This window comes from Phyllopteryx taeniolatus, chromosome 14 (assembly GCF_024500385.1).
Source record: "Phyllopteryx taeniolatus isolate TA_2022b chromosome 14, UOR_Ptae_1.2, whole genome shotgun sequence".
NCBI classification, from domain to species: Eukaryota; Metazoa; Chordata; class Actinopteri; order Syngnathiformes; family Syngnathidae; genus Phyllopteryx; species Phyllopteryx taeniolatus.
In genome coordinates this window covers 11,165,858-11,185,036 of record NC_084515.1, presented here as the reverse complement: position 1 = coordinate 11,185,036, position 19,179 = coordinate 11,165,858, and the positions used below count along the sequence as shown (strand labels likewise).

Here is a 19,179-nt window from a genome sequence, read left to right as displayed (position 1 = left end):
GTGTCATCACTCCATCATCCACCCATCAGTCTATCGCTCTGATCTAGCCACCTATTTATCAGTCTATCCATCAACCATCAATCCAAACGTCTACCATCTATCCATCCATCCAACCAGCTAGCATCCATCCATCACTCATCTACCCATCATCTGTCATTCAACCACCCATCCATCATCCATGTATCCATTCATCTATCCACCTAACATCCATGTCATTATCTATCACAAATCCATCATCTATCATTCAACCATCCATCCATCTATCACTTCATCCATCTAACACCCATTTGTCCATCAATCAATCAATCAATCAATCAAGACTATTCATCTATCACCCATCTATCCATCCATCAATAACAAATAAACAACAAAACAAAGCGTGCGCATACATTCCCTCATCATCTTCTTGGAAATTGGCCGTCTCGTTCCACTCGGCCCAGCCTGTAGAGACAGAAAGTCAAGACCGACCACGTCAGACACACACGCGAACAAACTGAAAAGCTTTTCAAGAGAAAACGCTCTGACGTCACACTTGCCTTCGACGTTGTTCCACCATTCCAACAGGCCGTCGTTCTCCTGCAGGGGAAAAAAAACAAAACTGCATGAACCTCAACTTTGACCTCATGTCATCACGTGATGTTAATTGGGTTGGTGATGGTGGTCGCACGCACGCACGCACACACGCACACACACACACACCTCCTCAGATTCCAGAGGGTTTCCCCCGGTCGGGTACGCTGCCATCTCCACCGGCTGGACTTCCACTGTGCTCTCCTGAAAAAAGAAACACCATAAAAAGGTTATCACACTGCTAACCTTGTTGGCACCACACACACACTAGCAACCTCCGTCGTACATGAAGTTACGAGAGACCTCACTTCGGCGAGCATCCAAAGATTGAGAAGGAACAAAAAGAAACTAACCTGTGCTGGGTTCATCTCCTGCATCTCCACACTTTCCTCAATGAGGGGCGTTTTTTCTTGGGCCTGGGGAGCAAATATGTGAGAGAATGACCGTCGAGGAAGGAGAAAACTCATTCTTAGCAATTTAGTCTTGGTCGCAATCGGAGAAAATCTCTGGGAGTTCGTCTTTGAAGGAACCCGGAAAATTGACCCCAAAATAAAGCAAAATGGCAGCCATCCTGGGTGTTTTCAGCCATGGCTTCTTGAGACTTTTCTGTGGGTCCAACCATGATAGACAAGCCTACCAATTTTCATGTTGCTAAGGCAAACTGTTTTTGTGGGCTGAATTTTAAAAAAATAATACTAATAATTCATTGCTATTAAATGTCATGTTACCTGTGACGACGCACTGAATTTGGGCATCCTGGGAAGAGTTGTCTTGACTCTGAAGGACACGACCTGGAGGAGGTAAAAGAGTGACACGACAGTCAGAGAGAGAAGACATTTTGGGCTTTGCTACTTAGCAACATAAAAGAAGCTGACTTTTCTTTTCCTCTTGATGGTCCTGCTGCGTCTCAGCCCGCCGCCCGCAGGTGGCGCCGCGCCCTCCTTGTCGTCAACATCGTCCTGCGAGCATCAAAAGCAAATTAACGCACGTTATCTCATCTTTCCTCGTGAAATGAAAAGCACCCTAACCTGTTTGTCAGCAGTTTTGGGCGTCCTTTTGAACATGCCTGTGAAGCCTCCTTTTTTCTCCTGCTCAACATAAACATATTGTCATATTCACAGAACAGCGATTACAGTATACGCCTGTCAATCATTGTGAGAAGGGTTCCTAATATTTGGTCCCTAAAGGCATCCATGTACGTACATAGTGTATATAGCGTGCTTACCTTTGCGACGGCAGCTACAAGATTGACAGAACTGCCTGATAGTTCGTCTCCTGACAAGTCGTCCTTGCGGGAAGAAAAAGACCAAAAATAAATCACGTCAGGGGATGACTGGAAAAGCAGTTTTTCCTCATACAATCACGAACAGTGACTGGTCAAAATAAAATAATAAGGAGCGCAGCTCCAAATGTAAAATATAAAAACAATAATAATAAATTCTATTCATTATTTTTTTTTATAGAAAAGAACAAGTTAAAAAGGTAGCAAAAAAATAAAGATTGTAAAATAATAATAGAAATTAACCTTATACAAACACTGAGAGTGATTGTTCCAAATGTCTGTCAAAATAAAAATACAATTCAACATTTCAAATCTAATAAGAAAAAAGGGATTTGAAAATGAAATGAAAACAATTAGAACATGTTAAACTAAAAGGTAATTCTACATACATGTATATTAATGTTACAAAATGACATTTAAAATTAAAAATATCTATCAAAATATCTGTCTGTCAGTCATTTCTCTGGGGTTGCCTTCTGGGACAAAAGAAAATACTGAAAACGTTTTAATCTCTCTCTCAGAGAGAGAGAGAGAGAGAGAGAGAGAGAGAGAGAAATTAAGGAATTTCTAAATAAATAAAAACTTAAAAATAAAATATAAATTCAAAAATGATATTTTTTTTATGTCTATGTAAAATATTATACTATATTACAATACTTAAATAATAAATAAATAAATAACAACATTAAAAATTCATTGTTTTTCCAAATGTCCTTAAATTTGTAGTTCAATTTCCTTATTTTGTTTACGCACTTCCGAAGTGACTGAAGTGTGGCTTCACACACACACACACACACACACACACGGTTTCTCCTTGTATCATCCCAGTTCTGGTAATTCACCTGGACACTTTCTGCCTCCTTGTCGTCACTCAGGGGATCCTGGAAGCAAAAGCTGATGTTAGTTTCTATTCTTCTATCATGAAAACCCCAAAAGAACGCCGAGTAGAAGATCAGCTGACGAGGTCACCTTGGTGGCGGTGGAGCGCGGCGCCGGTTTGGGCGACTTTTTGAACATTACCGCCAAACCTCCTGTCTTTTCCTGGGAACCAAATATTGTGTCAGAAAGGGGGAAAACGGTCCGAGTGAGACATATGTCAACATCATTTGTACCTTTGGTGTGTTTTCTTCTGTCAGGCTTTCATTGCTGGCCGATAATAACTTCTTCTCCTCACCACCGTTTGACTCCTGCACAGCAAGAATAACATCACAAATGATAAATAATAATAATGATAACAATGAGGATAATCTCTTGTGTTGTCACCTCGTCTGCTGTGGCCTCGTCAGCTACTTTCGGAGCTTTCTTGAACATGCCACTGAAAATACTTTTCTCCTTGAAAAGAGGAGGAAAAAAAAGGCATATACTGTGTAAATATTTAAAAATGAAGAAAAAAAAAAAAAAAAGGAATTTAATTTAAGAACAAACATGTTGAAAATTTAACGAATTAAAAAATACAATTTACAATGTAAAGAAAATGTTCAAAAATAGTGTTATTAAATTATTAAAATAAACTAACAATTATTTGTAAAGTACGACTTAAAAACGAATTAAATAAAAACAAAATGAATAAAGTGAAAAACATTTTAACATTAAAAAAATAAAATGTAAAACAATTACAAACTTAAGTGTTAATCACAAACAAATCCAAAAACTAATTACTATAAATATGTATATCAAAAGACCAAATACAAATTCAAAACAACTAAATTAGAAAAAAAAACTATTAAAAAAGTGTATGTTCAATGAAATAAATAGTCAATAATTAAATGATTAAATATATATTTTTTATATAAATATATTCAAATTAAATATTCAACCATTGAGTGTTCATTTTCCCTTTTTTTTTTTTTTTTTTTTTTTTTAAATGTCCATTCCTCATTTTGATGTTTGATCAGTTTGCAATACCTTAGTGTTGGTGTTTTCAGACGAATTGTCATTACTTGACGACTTCTCCTTGTCCTGGAATGACAACTGTGTGCGTTAGTAAAAAATAGCAGACAATTTGTCTCCCTCTTGAAAGCACCAATGAGTAAAATGTGTTGAAGGGTTAACTTGGGGTGACATAACAGTCAACTCACCCATGCAGCCTTGTCATCTCCAGACAATTTTGTTGTTGTTGTTGTTTTCTTCAGGCCGCTGAAGAGTCCACCTTTCTCCTGGATGGAGGAACATTCCATTAAAAAAAAATAATAATAATTTTTTTTAATAAAAAGGAAAAAAAAGATAATATTTTTCAGTTAGTTGAATATAAAAAGTATAATAAAACATTTTAAAAATAGATACAAAAATAAAAACAAAACGTTTCAAATGAGAACATTAAATATCTAAAAACAAAAAAATGTACAAACTTAAACATTAAAAAACAAATGTCAAAATTAATGAAGTAAACATACTTTCATTAAAAACTAAATGTGAAAACATATACAGTATTTGAAAAAAAAACATCTAAAAATGACTTTTTCAAATATTTAACATCTGATTGTGCATTTTCCCTGTTATTAGTAATTTATTATTATTATTTTTTTAAATACCCTTTCCTACATGTGAATGTTTGACTTTTACCTTGGTGTTGGTGGTTTCCGACAAATTGTCATTACTTGATGACTTCTCCTTGTCCTGGAATGACAAGTACGAAAGCGATTTAACATAAACAGCTGGACACCTTGCTTCCATTTTCAACATTCTGTTTTTGTGAAGAGAGATTTTCTGCAATGACAGTGATCAAAACATAATTTTGGAGTAGAGTGGACATATTTTAAGTAACACCAAGATGGGACAGGCTAGTTAAAGGGAAACAAGCGCAGGGCTGCCACTAATTACAACTACTACAGTGGATATAAAAGGTCTACACACCCCTATTCAAATGTCAAGTTTTTTGGGATATTTATAAAAAAAAAGAAAAAAAAAAAAGAGACCAATATTAATCTTTTTTTTTTTTTTTTAAATCTACCATTAATGTGACCTACGACCTAAACAACTCAATTGAAGACAAACGATCTTTTCAAGAGAGTCAGTCAAATTAAACTGAGATAATGTGGTTGCACAAGTGTGCTCACCCTTTTAGAAGTGGGATGCGGCTCGGTTCAGAATGAATCAATCACATTCAAATTGACATTAAGTGGGAGTCGGCACACACCTTGGAACTGTTCATATTTCACCTCACCTTGACTTAGGCCCCATTTCATAACAATATCTCCCAAACAAATATGGGGAAATGTGTGATGGTCCACTCTCTTGTGGTTCCAAGTGCACAAAAAGTGACGCTAACCTCATCCACCATGTTGTCGTTGCTGTAGGATCTTTTGAAGATGCCGGCCAGGCCTCCTTTTTTCCCCTAAAAACACTTGTTTGGGTCAAATAAAAGAAATAGCAATCATAAGCAATAACGCAGAAGATTTTTGATACCTTGGCGACGTTTTCCGATAAGTTCTCTGAGCTCCCAGATGTTGCCGCGTCACTCTTGAGCGCCGCTTCCTGAAAAGCACCACACCGATCAATCAATTAGCATTGGCAATAAAACCATTCATAACGAGAAATGTTTGAAAGAGGCACCTTGTCGCCCTCTGCAGGCTTCTGAGGCTTCTTGAACATGTTGCTGAAAAGGTTTTTGTCCTGTGGTGGGGAAAGAAAAAAAGTTTCACATGAACACAACTAATTATACATAATGACACAACCGCTATTTTTTGCGGGATTAAAATGAATAAAACCAATTCAACAATTGTATTTTTCCCGATTCAATTTCAATTTAATTAAATTATTTTACTTTTATATAAATACAGTAATAATGAATTAAATGTAATGAAAATACAATAAAAGAACAAAATAAAATGGAAATTAATAGAAGGAAAAAATATTTTAATTAAATATAAAAAAGCCAACTTAAAATTAAAAAAAATACCACTCTAGTTTTTGTTGAAAGATTCAAATGAGTGCCACAAAAACAAATGTATTTTTTAAATGAAACTAAATTAAATGAAAAATAATTAAATAAAAAAATTGAATTTAAATTAATTCAAGCTCAAATATTCCTCTACTATTCCGTGAGGGCTTCAAATTGGTTCATTAAATTCAATAAATTAGAATTTGAAAGAAATGGAAGAATAAATACAATTAAATAATTTCAAATCTTTAAATTAAACAGAACAAATTATATGCACAAAAACAACTGTTCTTGCAAATAAATGAAAGTAATATTCCACTAATATAAAGGATTTTATATATATATATATATATATATAAAATTTAGTGAGTAAATTAAAAGAAAAATACATTAAAATTAAATGTAAAAACAAAACTACTTTACATGCAACTATACAACATATGTATTACATTATGTATTTTTATTCAATTAATTTACATTAAAAAAAGCTAAAGCAACTATTAAAGTAAAAACATTTTATTAAGATGTAATAAAGAATTTAAAAAAAGGAATATAAAAAAATAAAACAAACAAACATAAATATTCAACAAGGCAATGAAATTGAAAAAAATAATAATAATACTACACAAACACAATTATCCACCACTGATACAAATTACTCCAAAAAGTTATACATAACATTTAAAACTAATTATATTCAATTCAAATCAATATTCCTCAAGAGATTGAAATAACAGACTTTTTGTTTTCTGTGACATCATCATTGTCTTGAAATGACAACAAATTGTTTTTGTCACCTTGTTGACGTTCCTGTCGGCCGCATCGTCGCCTCTTGCTGCCGTTGTCACCGCCTGCTCCTTGTCCTCCTCGCTATCCTGAAATCACGACGTTGACGAGTTAGGATTGATTAAAACATGAAAATACACTTTAAAAAAACAACAACAACAACATAAAAACACCCACTGATGATTCAGCCCTCTCTCCTTTGGGGGTCTTTTTGAGGAAGACACCAAACCGCCCTCGATCTTTCTCCTGATCCCCCCCCACACACACAAATGTTAACAATGGAAACACACACACACACAATATGGATCGATACGGAAATATGAAATTTTCCACTGCGTACCGCTTTACCCTCAGATAAATTCTCACTGCTGGTTGACAACTGTTTATCCACGCTCTCGTCCTGCAAGTGAGGAAGCGCCAATAAGAATTCATCGTCTCGTCTTTTTTAATATGTAAAGACAAAGCTAATATTGCTTGAAGGGACTCAATTAGTGCATTAAATACATTATATTTTACATCAAAAGTTTCTTGAATAAACACAATTTGATTAAACAAATAATGTTATACATGAATAGTATTTCACTATTTTACTGCATGCAATGAATTACAATCAGGTGAAACATCTAATATCCAATTAATATTAAAATAATGATTTTAAATTAAAAATATCTCTGTAAACACATTTAAATAAAAATAATAATTAGTTTAAATAAAACAATTTATATTCCACATAAATAATACTCCATGATGGGTTAAATTAGTACAATTAATTCAATGAAAATTATATTCTATATTATACATCTATATTAAAATTAGTTTAAAGGTAAAGAAATAGCACAATACATTCAATTAATGATTTTTTTTAAATACAATAAAATAATGCAATAAAAATAATTGGAAATTTAAATGAAACAAATTCCACTCATATAAAAAAGTAATTTAAAGAAAAACATTTTAAACCCAATCATTAAATTACTTTTATGAAATTAAAGAAAAAAGAACATATTCCAAATAAACAATTCTTAATCGGGGTTAAAATGAGTAAATAATAAATTCAATAAAATATATTAAAATGATTATACTAAAGTTAGTAAAGGTAAAAAAGTACAATAAACTAAAAATGTAATTAAAACAAATTAAACATAATTTCAATGAACACCCTATTTCTTGAGGAATTTAAAAAAGTACAAATTAAATGGGGAAAAAAAAAAGATTCAATAATACAATACATACGATAAAATACGAGACAATAATAAAATAAATACAAGTACTATTCCATATACTTGTCCCATCATATTCACTTGACTGAAATATTTCGATTTTTGAAGAATCAAATGTATTTCTTGACCTGCTCTGGCTGAGGTGCTTTGGAAGCCTTCTTGAAGAATCCGCCAAATATTCCTCCTTTTTCCTAAAACACATTTGTCATCATCATCATCACACAGCCATCAATATGTGTACTTCCTTCACACGCCACTTGGGATCACCTTGTTATTTTCCTCTGCGGGTCCGTCGCTGCCCACCGAGCGTTCGTCGTCTTGTGGCTGTTTGATGATCACATCGAAGACAATCATTGATCACATTATTTTATAATATAATATATTTATATATTTTGTTTCAGCGTATTTTTATCATATCTCATCTCGTTTCTCATCTTATTTGGCTTTATCTCACTGAATATCTCCTCTGGTCTTGCGTCTCATCTCGTATCCATATCTCATTTCAAATTTCATCTCATTCTGTATCACGTCTGATTCCATATATCTGCGTGCCTTGTATTTCACTTCTTATTTCGTGACACCTACTGTATCTCATATCGCTTTTTTGCCATCTTATATCATATCTTGTCTTACATCGTATTCCCCATCACGTCTCATAGTTCCTTTCATATCTCATCTTGTCTTTTATCTCACCTCATTTCATATAGCTCATCCTATATTTAACTTTTATACATCACTTAATCTCATTTGATGTCGTCTCCTAACGCCTCATTTCATATGTCATTTCCATAAGTGAGATGAAAAGCTTCTCACTTCCTCTGCGTTGGGAGCGTCGGTCGATCGGGGCGACTTCTTGAACATTCCGCCGAACGCGCTTCCTTTCTCCTGAAACACAAACACACAAAGTTACATTCAACTATCACACAATAAACACATGCATTTAAAATACACACTATACACACAAAAAAAAAAAAAAAAAAAAAAAAGTGTGGGTGAAGTCACTTTTGTCTTTGCGGCGTCGGACAGACTGTCATTGCTCGCTGACAGTTCTTTCTGCGCGCTCGTGTTCTCCTGAAAAGAAAAATCATACTTCAGACTCAGCGCCATCATTCTTCATGTTCACGCTAAAACAATGATAAATATGATGAATAATACAAAAGCGGGAGCCAAAGTTTCACCTCCGTGCCGGCTTTGGGCGTCTTCTTGAGGAATGCGCTAAATAAACCTCCTTTTTCCTGCACAAACAACATCAATCATGATTGACACGCGGTACAAACCGTGTGACAATCTGCTTATGCATATGTCAAATCACAAAGAAAACAATATCACACCAGCAACGAAAGGTCAAGGTCAAAGCCTCACCTCAATATTGTCAAAACGAATCTGCAAAGGTTGAATTGAGGCAACTGGACTCTTCTTGTTTTTTTGAAGACGTTTCACATTTAATCCAAAAGGTTTCTTCACTTTTGAATTTTATACAGTAGGGTGTTGTTGTTGTTGTTGTTGTTCGGCTTGGCTAATACTGTCAAGCCTAAAGTGGCAAACTACTACCAAAAGCATCTCGGATTGGATATTTAAAAATCAATAGGTCCCTCTTTTCCAAATAAAAAAGGTTTCAAAATAAAAAGTTGGTGTACATGATTGCTGCACCTGCTTTTAACCTGTGTAAAACCTTTTATTCCCCATGTACTATGACCTAATGTAATCTGTTATGTACTGTAACTACCGTATATAACACTGTCCAGGTTGTCGTCTGTGTTTTGGTATTTGCTTTTATTTTGCGTTGCTTTACACGCTGGCAGGTCAGAATTGCAAACAAGAATCTGTTCTCAATTGCCTAACCTGGATAAATAATGCTTCAATAAATCAGTTAATGAAAAAAAAAAAAAAAATGAAAACAATATATATAATTAATAAACAATACACTTCAAAAATTGAAATAAATTATACACAATTCGTGCTATCCTGTTTGGATATAAAAAAATATATAATAAATAGAAATTTTAAAAAATAATGATTAAAAAAAACCAATGTAAAACAAACTAATATTATCCTTATGGGATACAACATCTTTTGTTCATTAAATAAACTAATAGGAAAAAATATAATTAAAAACAATATATAGTATAATAAAATACATATAAAATAATATACAAATTCATGTGAACATATTTGTCTATTGGATGTTTATTATTAAAAACTAAAAACTACTATCAGAAAATAAGAACTTTGATCAATGTCATAATAAAATAAAATGTAACAATTAATAAAATACATTCATAATAATGTGCTTTTGTTCAATTGGAATACAACTTATTTTTATTAATTAAGAAAATATTGAATAATAAAATAAGACATTTAAAAATATATATATTATCCTATTGGAGTACAACATTTTAATTAATATTATCCTGCTGGAATATATATTAATTAAATTTTAAAAATGCAATTACACAATATGTAATATAATACATAATGGAAAAAAATGATCCAGTTCATAAAATAAATATTCCTTACTCTTAATTTGTTGGGAAATAAATCATTTTTGTTAATTGAAAAAATATTGAAGAAAGTAAGACAATAAAATCTATATTATCCTGTTGGTATACCACATATTGATTATCTAATTTTAATAATACATTTTAAAAAAAATCTAATAATTAAAAAAATAAAATGTTTTCAAAAAATGAAAAACAAAAAAACCTCACCTTGTTCTCCGACAGGCTGTCCGAGCTGCCCGAGAGATCGCCGCGGAGCTCCTCGGAATCCTACGAGAAAAAACATACAGTAATTGAATAAATCGGAACCAACCATCTCTATCATACTAGCCGCTAGTAACTCGCACTACTGGATCTGTGGAGGGACATAATAGCCCTCTAAAATTTTGAGAATTAAATATTCTGCATTGGTTACCTGCTCGGCTGGCGTCTCTTTGGGGATCTTGGGAGATTTTCGGAGAATGCTGCTGAAAAATCCTCCTTTTTCCTGCAAAGCAAATTCACATCACTGATGAAGATGACGACGACGATGATGATGATAATGATGATGATGATAATGACGTAACAGCACCAATTCACCTCCGAGGAGGGCTTCTGCAACAGATTGTCGCTGCTGTTCGACATGTCGGCGCGGAGAGCGGGCTGCTCCTGGAGTAGAACGTTACAAATGATTCACAGCGCTTCACTTTTGCCACATTTTGATTCATTGATTCTGCACACAACACCCCACAAGAGTAACAAGGGGGGGGGGGGAAATATACATAAATCTTTTTTACTAATGTATTAAAAATAAATAAAAAAACTAAGAACTAGCATGCATTGTTTTAAGCTATTAAAGAATTATACAATTATAAATTTGACCTCGTCCAGCTGAGGTGCTTCTGCAGGTTTCTTCTTGAACATCCCGTTGAAAATTCCTCCAGCATTCGATCGTTCCGACGTTTTCTCGTCTTCTTTGGTCGCCTCGGAATCGCTGTCCACTCTTCCGACCTGACCAAAAAAAATAATAATTAAAAGGATGACGATGAATGCGAAGACCTGAACAAAGACGAAGCAAAAGACGACAAGTTACCGTCACCATAGGAGGTTTCCGGAACATTCCTGCGAGCCGACCGCCGAACTCCTAATAAATATAAAAGTGTGGCTCATGTTACCTTCAAGTAATTTTGTTAAAAAAGAAATGATAGCAAATAGAAATTTTGAAATGCAATCAATTACAAAATAAACACAAATTAAAATGAACAAACTTGAAATATGTTCATTACAAAATACAATGAAAATACAAACGATACCGTCTAAAAATCTAATTTAAAAAATGCAAAGATTGAAAAAGATTCTTTTAAAGCAATGGAAAAAGGTGGAAATGAAATCAAATATGGAATAAAATGGAATAAAATTATAAATTAAAACGTAAATTCATGTTATCTTGTTGGGATAAAATATGTTTTTTAAATTGATTTTTTGAAAGATTGACAAAATAATTTTAAAAGAATATTATCTAACATGATAAATAAGAGAAATATAATAATTATTATTATTACAAAATAAACATTCATGTTATACTGATGGAATGAAATTTATTTATAAAGATAAAACAATTATTTAACAAAATAAATACAAATAATATTATGCAACATTAGTATAATGCTATTAAAACAATAAAATACCACAACAAAATTAATACAATTTGAAATTTTAAAAAAAGAAAAAAACTAAATACAAATTCATGTTATACTATACATTTTTTATTTATTTTTTTTAAATGTTACCCTGTTGGGATAATTTGTGCGTTTTTTAAAATTATTATTATTATAACAACAACCCAATAAAAACAAAACACCATCATATACAAAATACTATAAAAATAATAAAATATATAAATTAAGAAACAAAAGTAAACAAACGTTCACATTATCCCGTCGGGATTTAAACAAAACTGTGCCAATGAAAGGCAACATTTTTGATTGGTCTTTTATTGGCTCTCATTATGCAGCGTTGAGCGTGTGTTCTTTAGCACAAAGTGTCCTTTTTGCTGTCTTTTATCCCTAATGTAAACACGTAACACAATAAAGTCGACGAGCATCCTGGCTTACTTGTTTGGATTCTGCACTTCTGTCTTGTTTGGCTTTGTCGCCGGCCGGCCGTTCCTTTTCCGAAGCCGCTTCGTCCTTGTTGGGATCGGGGGCCGCCTCGCCTCCGCTGACCTTTCGAGGAAGACAAACGTCAACGTCGGCAAACGTGATGACATCATCATCATCATCATCAGAAAACGGGCTGCGCCTCGTACCTTGGGCGTGGACCTCAGGTGCTTCATCACGCCTTTCAGGACACCCTGCCAAGCGCAAGTCACATGCCGTCACGTCACACACACAAGTGTACAAGTACATACACACATGCAAACATACAAGTGTACACAGACAGACACACACACACACACAGACAGAGAGAGAGAGAAAAACAGAGGCACAAAAAGAGTGAAGTACCGGTTTGTTGGCGCTGGCCTGTTTGTCCGGAGCGTCGTCACCTCTGTCCTGGTCGTCAGTCACGTGACTCTGAAGCAGGCAAAACAGCGTGAGTCACATGGCCCGGGAACTGGTTTCGGGTTTGCATTTGTGTGCGTGTGTGTATGAGTGTTGCACACGTGACCACGCCCACACGCTCCCAGAAACCCGTTTAGCCTGAGTCCATCGAACCATCCCTCCGTGCGTCCGGCCGCCTTTGTCTCACCTTCTTTACGCAAGTCAATCTTACACCGTGTACAACATGGCCGCTGCATCCATTTGCTGCCAATGTTTAGATCAGCAAAATGACAGGAAATAACGACTACGCTAAAAGGAAAACATCAGTACATTGGCTTGGACTTGAACCTCAACTACAGCGGCCGTCTTGCACATTTGAAATCATTATTTTTCAATTCAGCTAGCAATCCAAAGCAACGGACACAGGTACCACAGGCAAGATCACATGGGAATTGGCACCCATGAATATGACTGAAGCGTTCTTGCTTTAACGTATTCAAAATGAGTGATCTCGCGCTGACACAGTCCAACTCAATCGTGTTCTTCAGCGATCTTGATTTAACGTACTCAAAATCAATAATGCTCTTGCTCGAACATATTCAAAAGCAATAGCGTTGCTGCTTTACCGTGATTCAAAATCAATAGTGTTTTTGACTTGACATCATCAAAATCAACAGTAGTCCTGCTTCAACACTTGACTCAAAATCAGTCGTATTTCTGCCTTAACATTCAAAATCATGATGCTCTTGCTTCAACATTCCTAATCAATAGCACACTTGCATTCGGAAATCAAGAATGCTCGTCATTTAGGTTATTCAAAATCTGTAGTGTTCTCGCTTGAACACATCCCAAATCAATTGTGTTCTTGCCTTGACAGACCCACTCGAAATCAATAGTGGCCTTGCTTTAGTGTCGCACTCAAAATCAATAGTAAGCTTTCTGTAAAATATTTCAAAAATCAATAAGCATCGTCCTGTCGAAAGGTAGAGAGGTGAGAAGAGAGATGCATTGATTTCATTGATTGTCATATATTCATAAGGTGAGTTGGTTAGTAGATTAGCATGATTAGCATGATTAGCATTAAGCGCGCGTGTTGCTTACAATAAATGTGCTTTTTTTGTCTTTTAGGCTTTGTTGAAACTTGGCCGTCAGCAGGGACGGACGTGTCTGGGTGTGAGGGGAATGAACCATGTTAAAAAAAAATATATTTTATGAAAAATTAAAATATTCATCCGACATACAAGTGACAAACCTGCTTGATGTCATCGGCCGTGTCCGATTGGACGCTTCCGGAGGAAATCTGAATAAAGGAGTCGACCAAGCGTTAATGGCAAACGACAAGATGGCGTCACAAGATGGCGTACCCGCTTGTCGTCGCTGTTGCGCTGGCTGTGTCTCGTCGACCGGTTCCTCTCCTGCACACGTTAACAAAAACAAAAATGAACTTCCTGTGCCCAAGTTGCTGGCCATTGTTGGTACTGCACCTGCTCTCCCCGTCTCGGCGGCGGCACGGGAGTTTCTGGCTTTTTCTCCCTCGTCTCACTTTGCATCACGTTTCGGGTGGCCTGAAGAAAATAATTAAATCACGTAGAAAATGTTTTTTGGGGAGTGGAGGGGGTTGGGTTGGGTTGGGTCAAGTTTTTTTGTCAATACTAATCGCCACAATGAGGGAAAATGTGACATGACATCAATGTTTATTTATATTGCTTTTGAAAAGTTTCAAAGACAACGTTCCGAAAAGCCTGTTGAGGCTGCAATGCGCATTCCAGGCCACTAGTTGGCGATGTCACCTTGTAAAGAAAAAACAATGAACTCCTAAAAAGTCTTTTGCATACAGCCCCCCCTCAAGATTTCGAAGTTACGAACGACGCATAATGAACTAGTTTGATTTTGATACAAACAAAAAAATGCTGATGACACCAAAACATTATAAATGTTTTTCATCAAATTTAATCGCTTTTAACGTTTTCAGTCTTCACAATGACACCATTTTTGTCATCTTTTCTCAAACAACCGTTTTCAGCCCAGATTCGTAAGTGATAGCATTGGTCGTTTTCCAAAAGTTTTCAGTTTTAAAAAATTATTTCCATCTTTAAAGTGAGGTCATGTTAACAAACATCAAAAACATTGACTTTTTTTTTTTTATCATTTCTAACATTTTGATCTACAAAAAAAAAAAGTTTTATTCAATCTTTAAGATATGTTTTTTTTTTTTTAAATGCTTTCGAAGAGTTTAACAAATAACACGGTCATCTCACCTCGCCATCCTTCTCTAATATTTTCAGGCGATACTGGGTTTGGCTCAGTTCCTGCAAAAAAAAAAATAAAAAATTAGAAAATAGCAACTTTAAATATTATTCCAATGACATCAGACCAGCAGCTAATGAGAGCTTGCACGCCAGGGAAATCAGCGTTTCCTTGCGCATTATGAGTCAGGTGATCAAACACTGCCCCCCTGTTGGCTTCCGAAGGAAAACAGGAGGATGCAATCAAGCAATCAACCTTTGAGGTTTACACCAAAATAAAGATGACATTCATTTAAATTAATTTTAAAAGGACATTGAACAAAAGAAACAAAACAAAACAAAAAATAGGACTCAAGGCACAATTTTAAATATTTGTGTTAGTAAAATACTATTTTGCTCGTACGCTGTACTTCGGTCGCGGAGGCACCACAGGAGCGGGCTTGTCCAACATTTCGGCCTCATTTTTTGGAGTCTGTAAACAAAATAGTTATATTTTTACTAAACACGGATTATACACATATGTAAACACTGAGTTGCCGGGCAGATTAAGTACCACAGGAGGCCAGGGAGGCAGTTTGGGCTGTGAAGACAACAAATAGATGACACAGAATTTTAGAAATATGACTTGGAAATGTGATTAACATTTATTTTAGACGTTTCAGTGTCTTTTCACCACCTTGGTTTTCTTCTTGGCTTCAGGCTTCATCACGGACGACTCCATCCTGCTTCCCTAAAAAAAGTTTGCGGTCAGAAACGTCATCTCCAGGGCAACCTGGCTACTTCCACGTGCGTGTGAAAAGGTGGAAGTTGGTATTGACGAGTTCATTTGGTGCCTTGACTCAAAACAATCTCGAATCATCTTTCCCCATTGAAATACCATTTATCTGTATTTTTTTTTCAAGAGAAATAACAGTATTATATTGTACTTTATGAAATATCGTGCAAAATGTAAATAATTGAACAGTTCCTGGATTATAATTCAACAGGCATTGTGCTGCTCCTTCTGGTGTGCATGCCTCGGCCACCAGGGGGCAGTATATTAAATACAGATACACTGCAAGTAAATTTGCTGATGAAACAATGAAGAAAACCGTCAACAACAAAGCTGCAATAATATTAGTCGTTTTTGCAGAGGATAAAGAAGATATGCTTGTGACGGTGTGAATGTGTCGTGGCCGTTTGTGCTCAAATATAAGTGGTTTTAAGGTTGATGTTGTTGATGCTTTATTAGCCTGCCTATGGCGTTTTGCATTGTACGTTAGTATTAAACTAGTGAACTTTTGTGAAGTTAATGTAGTTTGGGTAAATGCAAAATGTGTAATTCTTTGCTTGAAGCCTCTTTGTTGACTAATTGTTCACTACCTGCCAGCACTGTTTGCTGCCACCATAGCAAGCAGTCACAACTCATATTTGCTAAGAACTGAAAAGGAAAACAAATAATCATCATCATCATCTGAGCGATGATTTACTTGTACGGCTGTACAGTTCTTAATTTAATGAAGGATCTCTTTTTTTTTTTTTTTTTTTTTAAACGTTTGACATGTTTCTTCGCATTGGGAATGTTGAACAGAGTGAGAACTCATCCCGAGTTTGGATCGTTGGACAAATAGTAGTTCAAGATCTACTTTTTGGATTTTCTTTATTTATGTATTTGTTTTTGCTACCAGGAAGTGCTTCTTAATCACAATTTAATTGTGAAAACACACATATCCCGGCTATTTGATAGTGAAAAGCCACATTTCCTCACTTATCACGTGGTTCCCGTGAGGCACCAGAGTGCTAACTAACAAAAAAAAAAGTGCAATGAAATTTACATTTATGTCTCGATAAAGCGGTCAAACGTGTGCGATATTACGGAGAACAGACAAACGCGTCACATTTGAACACATCAGCCGCTCAAAAAAAAAAAACACGATAATTTCCGAGAACTTTAAATCCATTTTAAATTTTAATTGAGTGCTTAATGGCGCTCGGCTCACCTCGCTGCTATTCCTCTGTCACCCGCATCCAAACACACACGAAAAACACACGGTCAATGCTAGTCGAGAACATTTCCAAACTTTTCACCACACCCCCCAACGCATCTTCTGCCACGGAGGCGTTCAAAGGCTCCCTGAGAAGCTTCGAAATTTCGAGCTTCATCACAGCGTGTCGGTTGTAATCGTGACACAATAACAGACCCCCTCCACAAATTTTCCTTGTTAGTCAAAGCGTGAGCAGTTTCACAATGTGTCAGTCTTAAATCTTCATTTATATTGCTCATAATCTTACACGAGACTTTTTTTTTTTTTTTTACCAATGAAGCCGTTTGTATTTACATACAGACTAAGACAATTTTGGGGGTTTAAACCTGGCTTTTATTAGCTGTTAAAATAATTACATAAAATAAAGTAAATACAAATCAAAAAATTTAACTAAATACGTTTTAATAAAACATTTGAAAACTGAACGTTTTATCCATTTTTCAAATAAAAATAAGAACATAAATATTTTCAAGAATACATTTATCATTAAACATGTATGGGAGTAAAAATAATTAAAGGGAAAAAGGAGGAATAAAACCTTACTTCAGAACAAAACAAAAGACCTTTGGATGGATAACAACTGCCAAGAATTCAAATGAATTGATTCTCAAAATGGAATTCAGTGTTTTTTTTCCCTTTTCTTTTAAAATAAAAAGCGGTAACGTGGATTGTTAAAAAATAGTATAGAAGAAAATTAGATATATCAAGAAATACAATTAAACTTATTAAAAAATCCAATTAAAATACTTATTTATTCCTGTGTAAAAACTAACATGTTTAAAAGCAAATAAAATATATCAATAATTAAAATAAAAAATACAATATTCAAATATTTTTAATTAAACATTTAAAAACTATACCATCAATTATTACTATTACTATCATTGATATCAATTTTAAAAATAAATATAAAAAAAGTTAAATCAATACAATTATCATTATAAAATATGTTGCTTTTAAAGTAACGATGTATTGTTTTTACAAAGTAAATAACACATTACAATTCAAAAACATATAATCATATTATTTTTGTTATTAAAAATGCAGAAGAAAACAAATCACAAAATATATTTTTTTAAACGAACACAATTACAAATAAAAATACTAAATATTATTTTTAAATGTAACAGTTAAACAAGATTTAAAAAATAAATATAACATTTACAAAATAAGACATTGAAAAACATTTTTTTTAAATGACAAATACAAACAAGAAATTTAATAAAAGCTAAAATAATTTAGAAATAAAAGGCCTTTTTTGTTGTTTTTTTAGTTCCATTACATGTTAAATCTTTTCCGTGATCTGTCTTAATGCAGACGCTGCACAGCTGTTTATCCACTATTGTTTATTGTCTTACTGTACCTTTACGCAATGGCATGACCAAAATTATGCTGCCATTACGTGGACTATCTTTGAGTTTCTAAAAATAATCCTTTGTATGCTGTTATGTTTGTGCATGTTCCTGCTTGTTGGGACTTCTGGCAACTCCCGAAAGATCTCCTATTGCACTGATGCTCCGATGGAATATCTTGCTTAAATCTTAACCATTGTGTGTTAACAGTCAGGAAATGAGCAAACACTCGAACTATAACCCATCCATTTTCTAGAGCGCTTATCCATAATACTCATTAGGGTGAGCTGCAGCCTGGCCTGGCCGAATTTGGGCGAGAGGCGGGGTTCGCCCTGAACTGGTCGCCAGTCGATCGCACTTACATTCACACCAAAAGGCCCAAGGACAATGTGGAGTCTTCGCTGAACCTACCATGCATGTTTTTGGAATGTGGGAGGCAACCAGAGTACCCAAAGAAAACCCACACAACACATGAGAGAACATGCAAACCCCACACAGGAAGGCCAGAGCCCGGATTCGAGCCCAGAACTTTAGAACTGTGAGGCAGACGACCTAACCAGTATTTCAACGTGCTGCCAACAACAACAACAACAACAACAACAAAAAAATAATCATAATAATATTCCTCTTCGATACACTGTATTCATTATGACGATTGAAGATGGAGCAACTTCCCCACCTTGCCCTGCTTTCTGTTTACCAGCACGAAGACAACCACAACCTATAGACACACACACACACACACACTTGCAGCAACATGCCCTGTAAAACAACACCGCCATCATTATCATCATGTGCCAGG

General features: G+C 34.8%; 1 protein-coding gene across 6 annotated transcripts in view; it reads right to left on the bottom strand.

Moving 5' to 3' along the window:
• Positions 1-19,179, bottom strand: part of LOC133488768 (uncharacterized) — a 22,496-nt gene extending 3,317 nt beyond the window's left edge. Inside the window, exons 1-43 of one of the 6 annotated variants that reach the window (XM_061797076.1) lie at positions 19,057-19,179; positions 15,678-15,731; positions 15,555-15,581; positions 15,405-15,473; positions 15,014-15,064; positions 14,240-14,320; positions 14,120-14,170; positions 14,008-14,055; positions 13,857-13,922; positions 12,720-12,788; positions 12,524-12,568; positions 12,330-12,440; positions 11,309-11,359; positions 11,098-11,226; positions 10,816-10,884; positions 10,652-10,723; positions 10,447-10,506; positions 8,917-8,973; positions 8,741-8,809; positions 8,552-8,623; positions 8,006-8,062; positions 7,867-7,929; positions 6,859-6,918; positions 6,696-6,764; positions 6,530-6,607; positions 5,405-5,464; positions 5,258-5,326; positions 5,121-5,186; positions 4,415-4,558; positions 3,931-4,008; positions 3,758-3,811; positions 3,116-3,184; positions 2,965-3,039; positions 2,822-2,893; positions 2,695-2,733; positions 1,796-1,858; positions 1,599-1,658; positions 1,446-1,529; positions 1,299-1,361; positions 924-986; positions 700-774; positions 537-576; positions 390-441 (exon numbers count right to left, since the gene is read on the bottom strand). In XM_061797076.1, the coding sequence (XP_061653060.1) occupies positions 390-441; positions 537-576; positions 700-774; positions 924-986; positions 1,299-1,361; positions 1,446-1,529; positions 1,599-1,658; positions 1,796-1,858; positions 2,695-2,733; positions 2,822-2,893; positions 2,965-3,039; positions 3,116-3,184; positions 3,758-3,811; positions 3,931-4,008; positions 4,415-4,558; positions 5,121-5,186; positions 5,258-5,326; positions 5,405-5,464; positions 6,530-6,607; positions 6,696-6,764; positions 6,859-6,918; positions 7,867-7,929; positions 8,006-8,062; positions 8,552-8,623; positions 8,741-8,809; positions 8,917-8,973; positions 10,447-10,506; positions 10,652-10,723; positions 10,816-10,884; positions 11,098-11,226; positions 11,309-11,359; positions 12,330-12,440; positions 12,524-12,568; positions 12,720-12,788; positions 13,857-13,922; positions 14,008-14,055; positions 14,120-14,170; positions 14,240-14,320; positions 15,014-15,064; positions 15,405-15,473; positions 15,555-15,581; positions 15,678-15,722 (2,795 nt within the window). In that variant the 5' untranslated portion in view covers positions 15,723-15,731; positions 19,057-19,179. Of the gene's footprint in view, positions 1-389; positions 442-536; positions 577-699; positions 775-923; positions 987-1,298; positions 1,362-1,445; positions 1,530-1,598; positions 1,659-1,795; positions 1,859-2,694; positions 2,734-2,821; positions 2,894-2,964; positions 3,040-3,115; positions 3,185-3,757; positions 3,812-3,930; positions 4,009-4,414; positions 4,559-5,120; positions 5,187-5,257; positions 5,327-5,404; positions 5,465-6,529; positions 6,608-6,695; positions 6,765-6,858; positions 6,919-7,866; positions 7,930-8,005; positions 8,063-8,551; positions 8,624-8,740; positions 8,810-8,916; positions 8,974-10,446; positions 10,507-10,651; positions 10,724-10,815; positions 10,885-11,097; positions 11,227-11,308; positions 11,360-12,329; positions 12,441-12,523; positions 12,569-12,719; positions 12,789-13,856; positions 13,923-14,007; positions 14,056-14,119; positions 14,171-14,239; positions 14,321-15,013; positions 15,065-15,404; positions 15,474-15,554; positions 15,582-15,677; positions 15,732-16,980; positions 17,135-19,056 lie in introns of those variants that run through there. The other 5 variants (XM_061797075.1, XM_061797077.1, XM_061797079.1 and 2 more) reach the window with 5 other exon arrangements.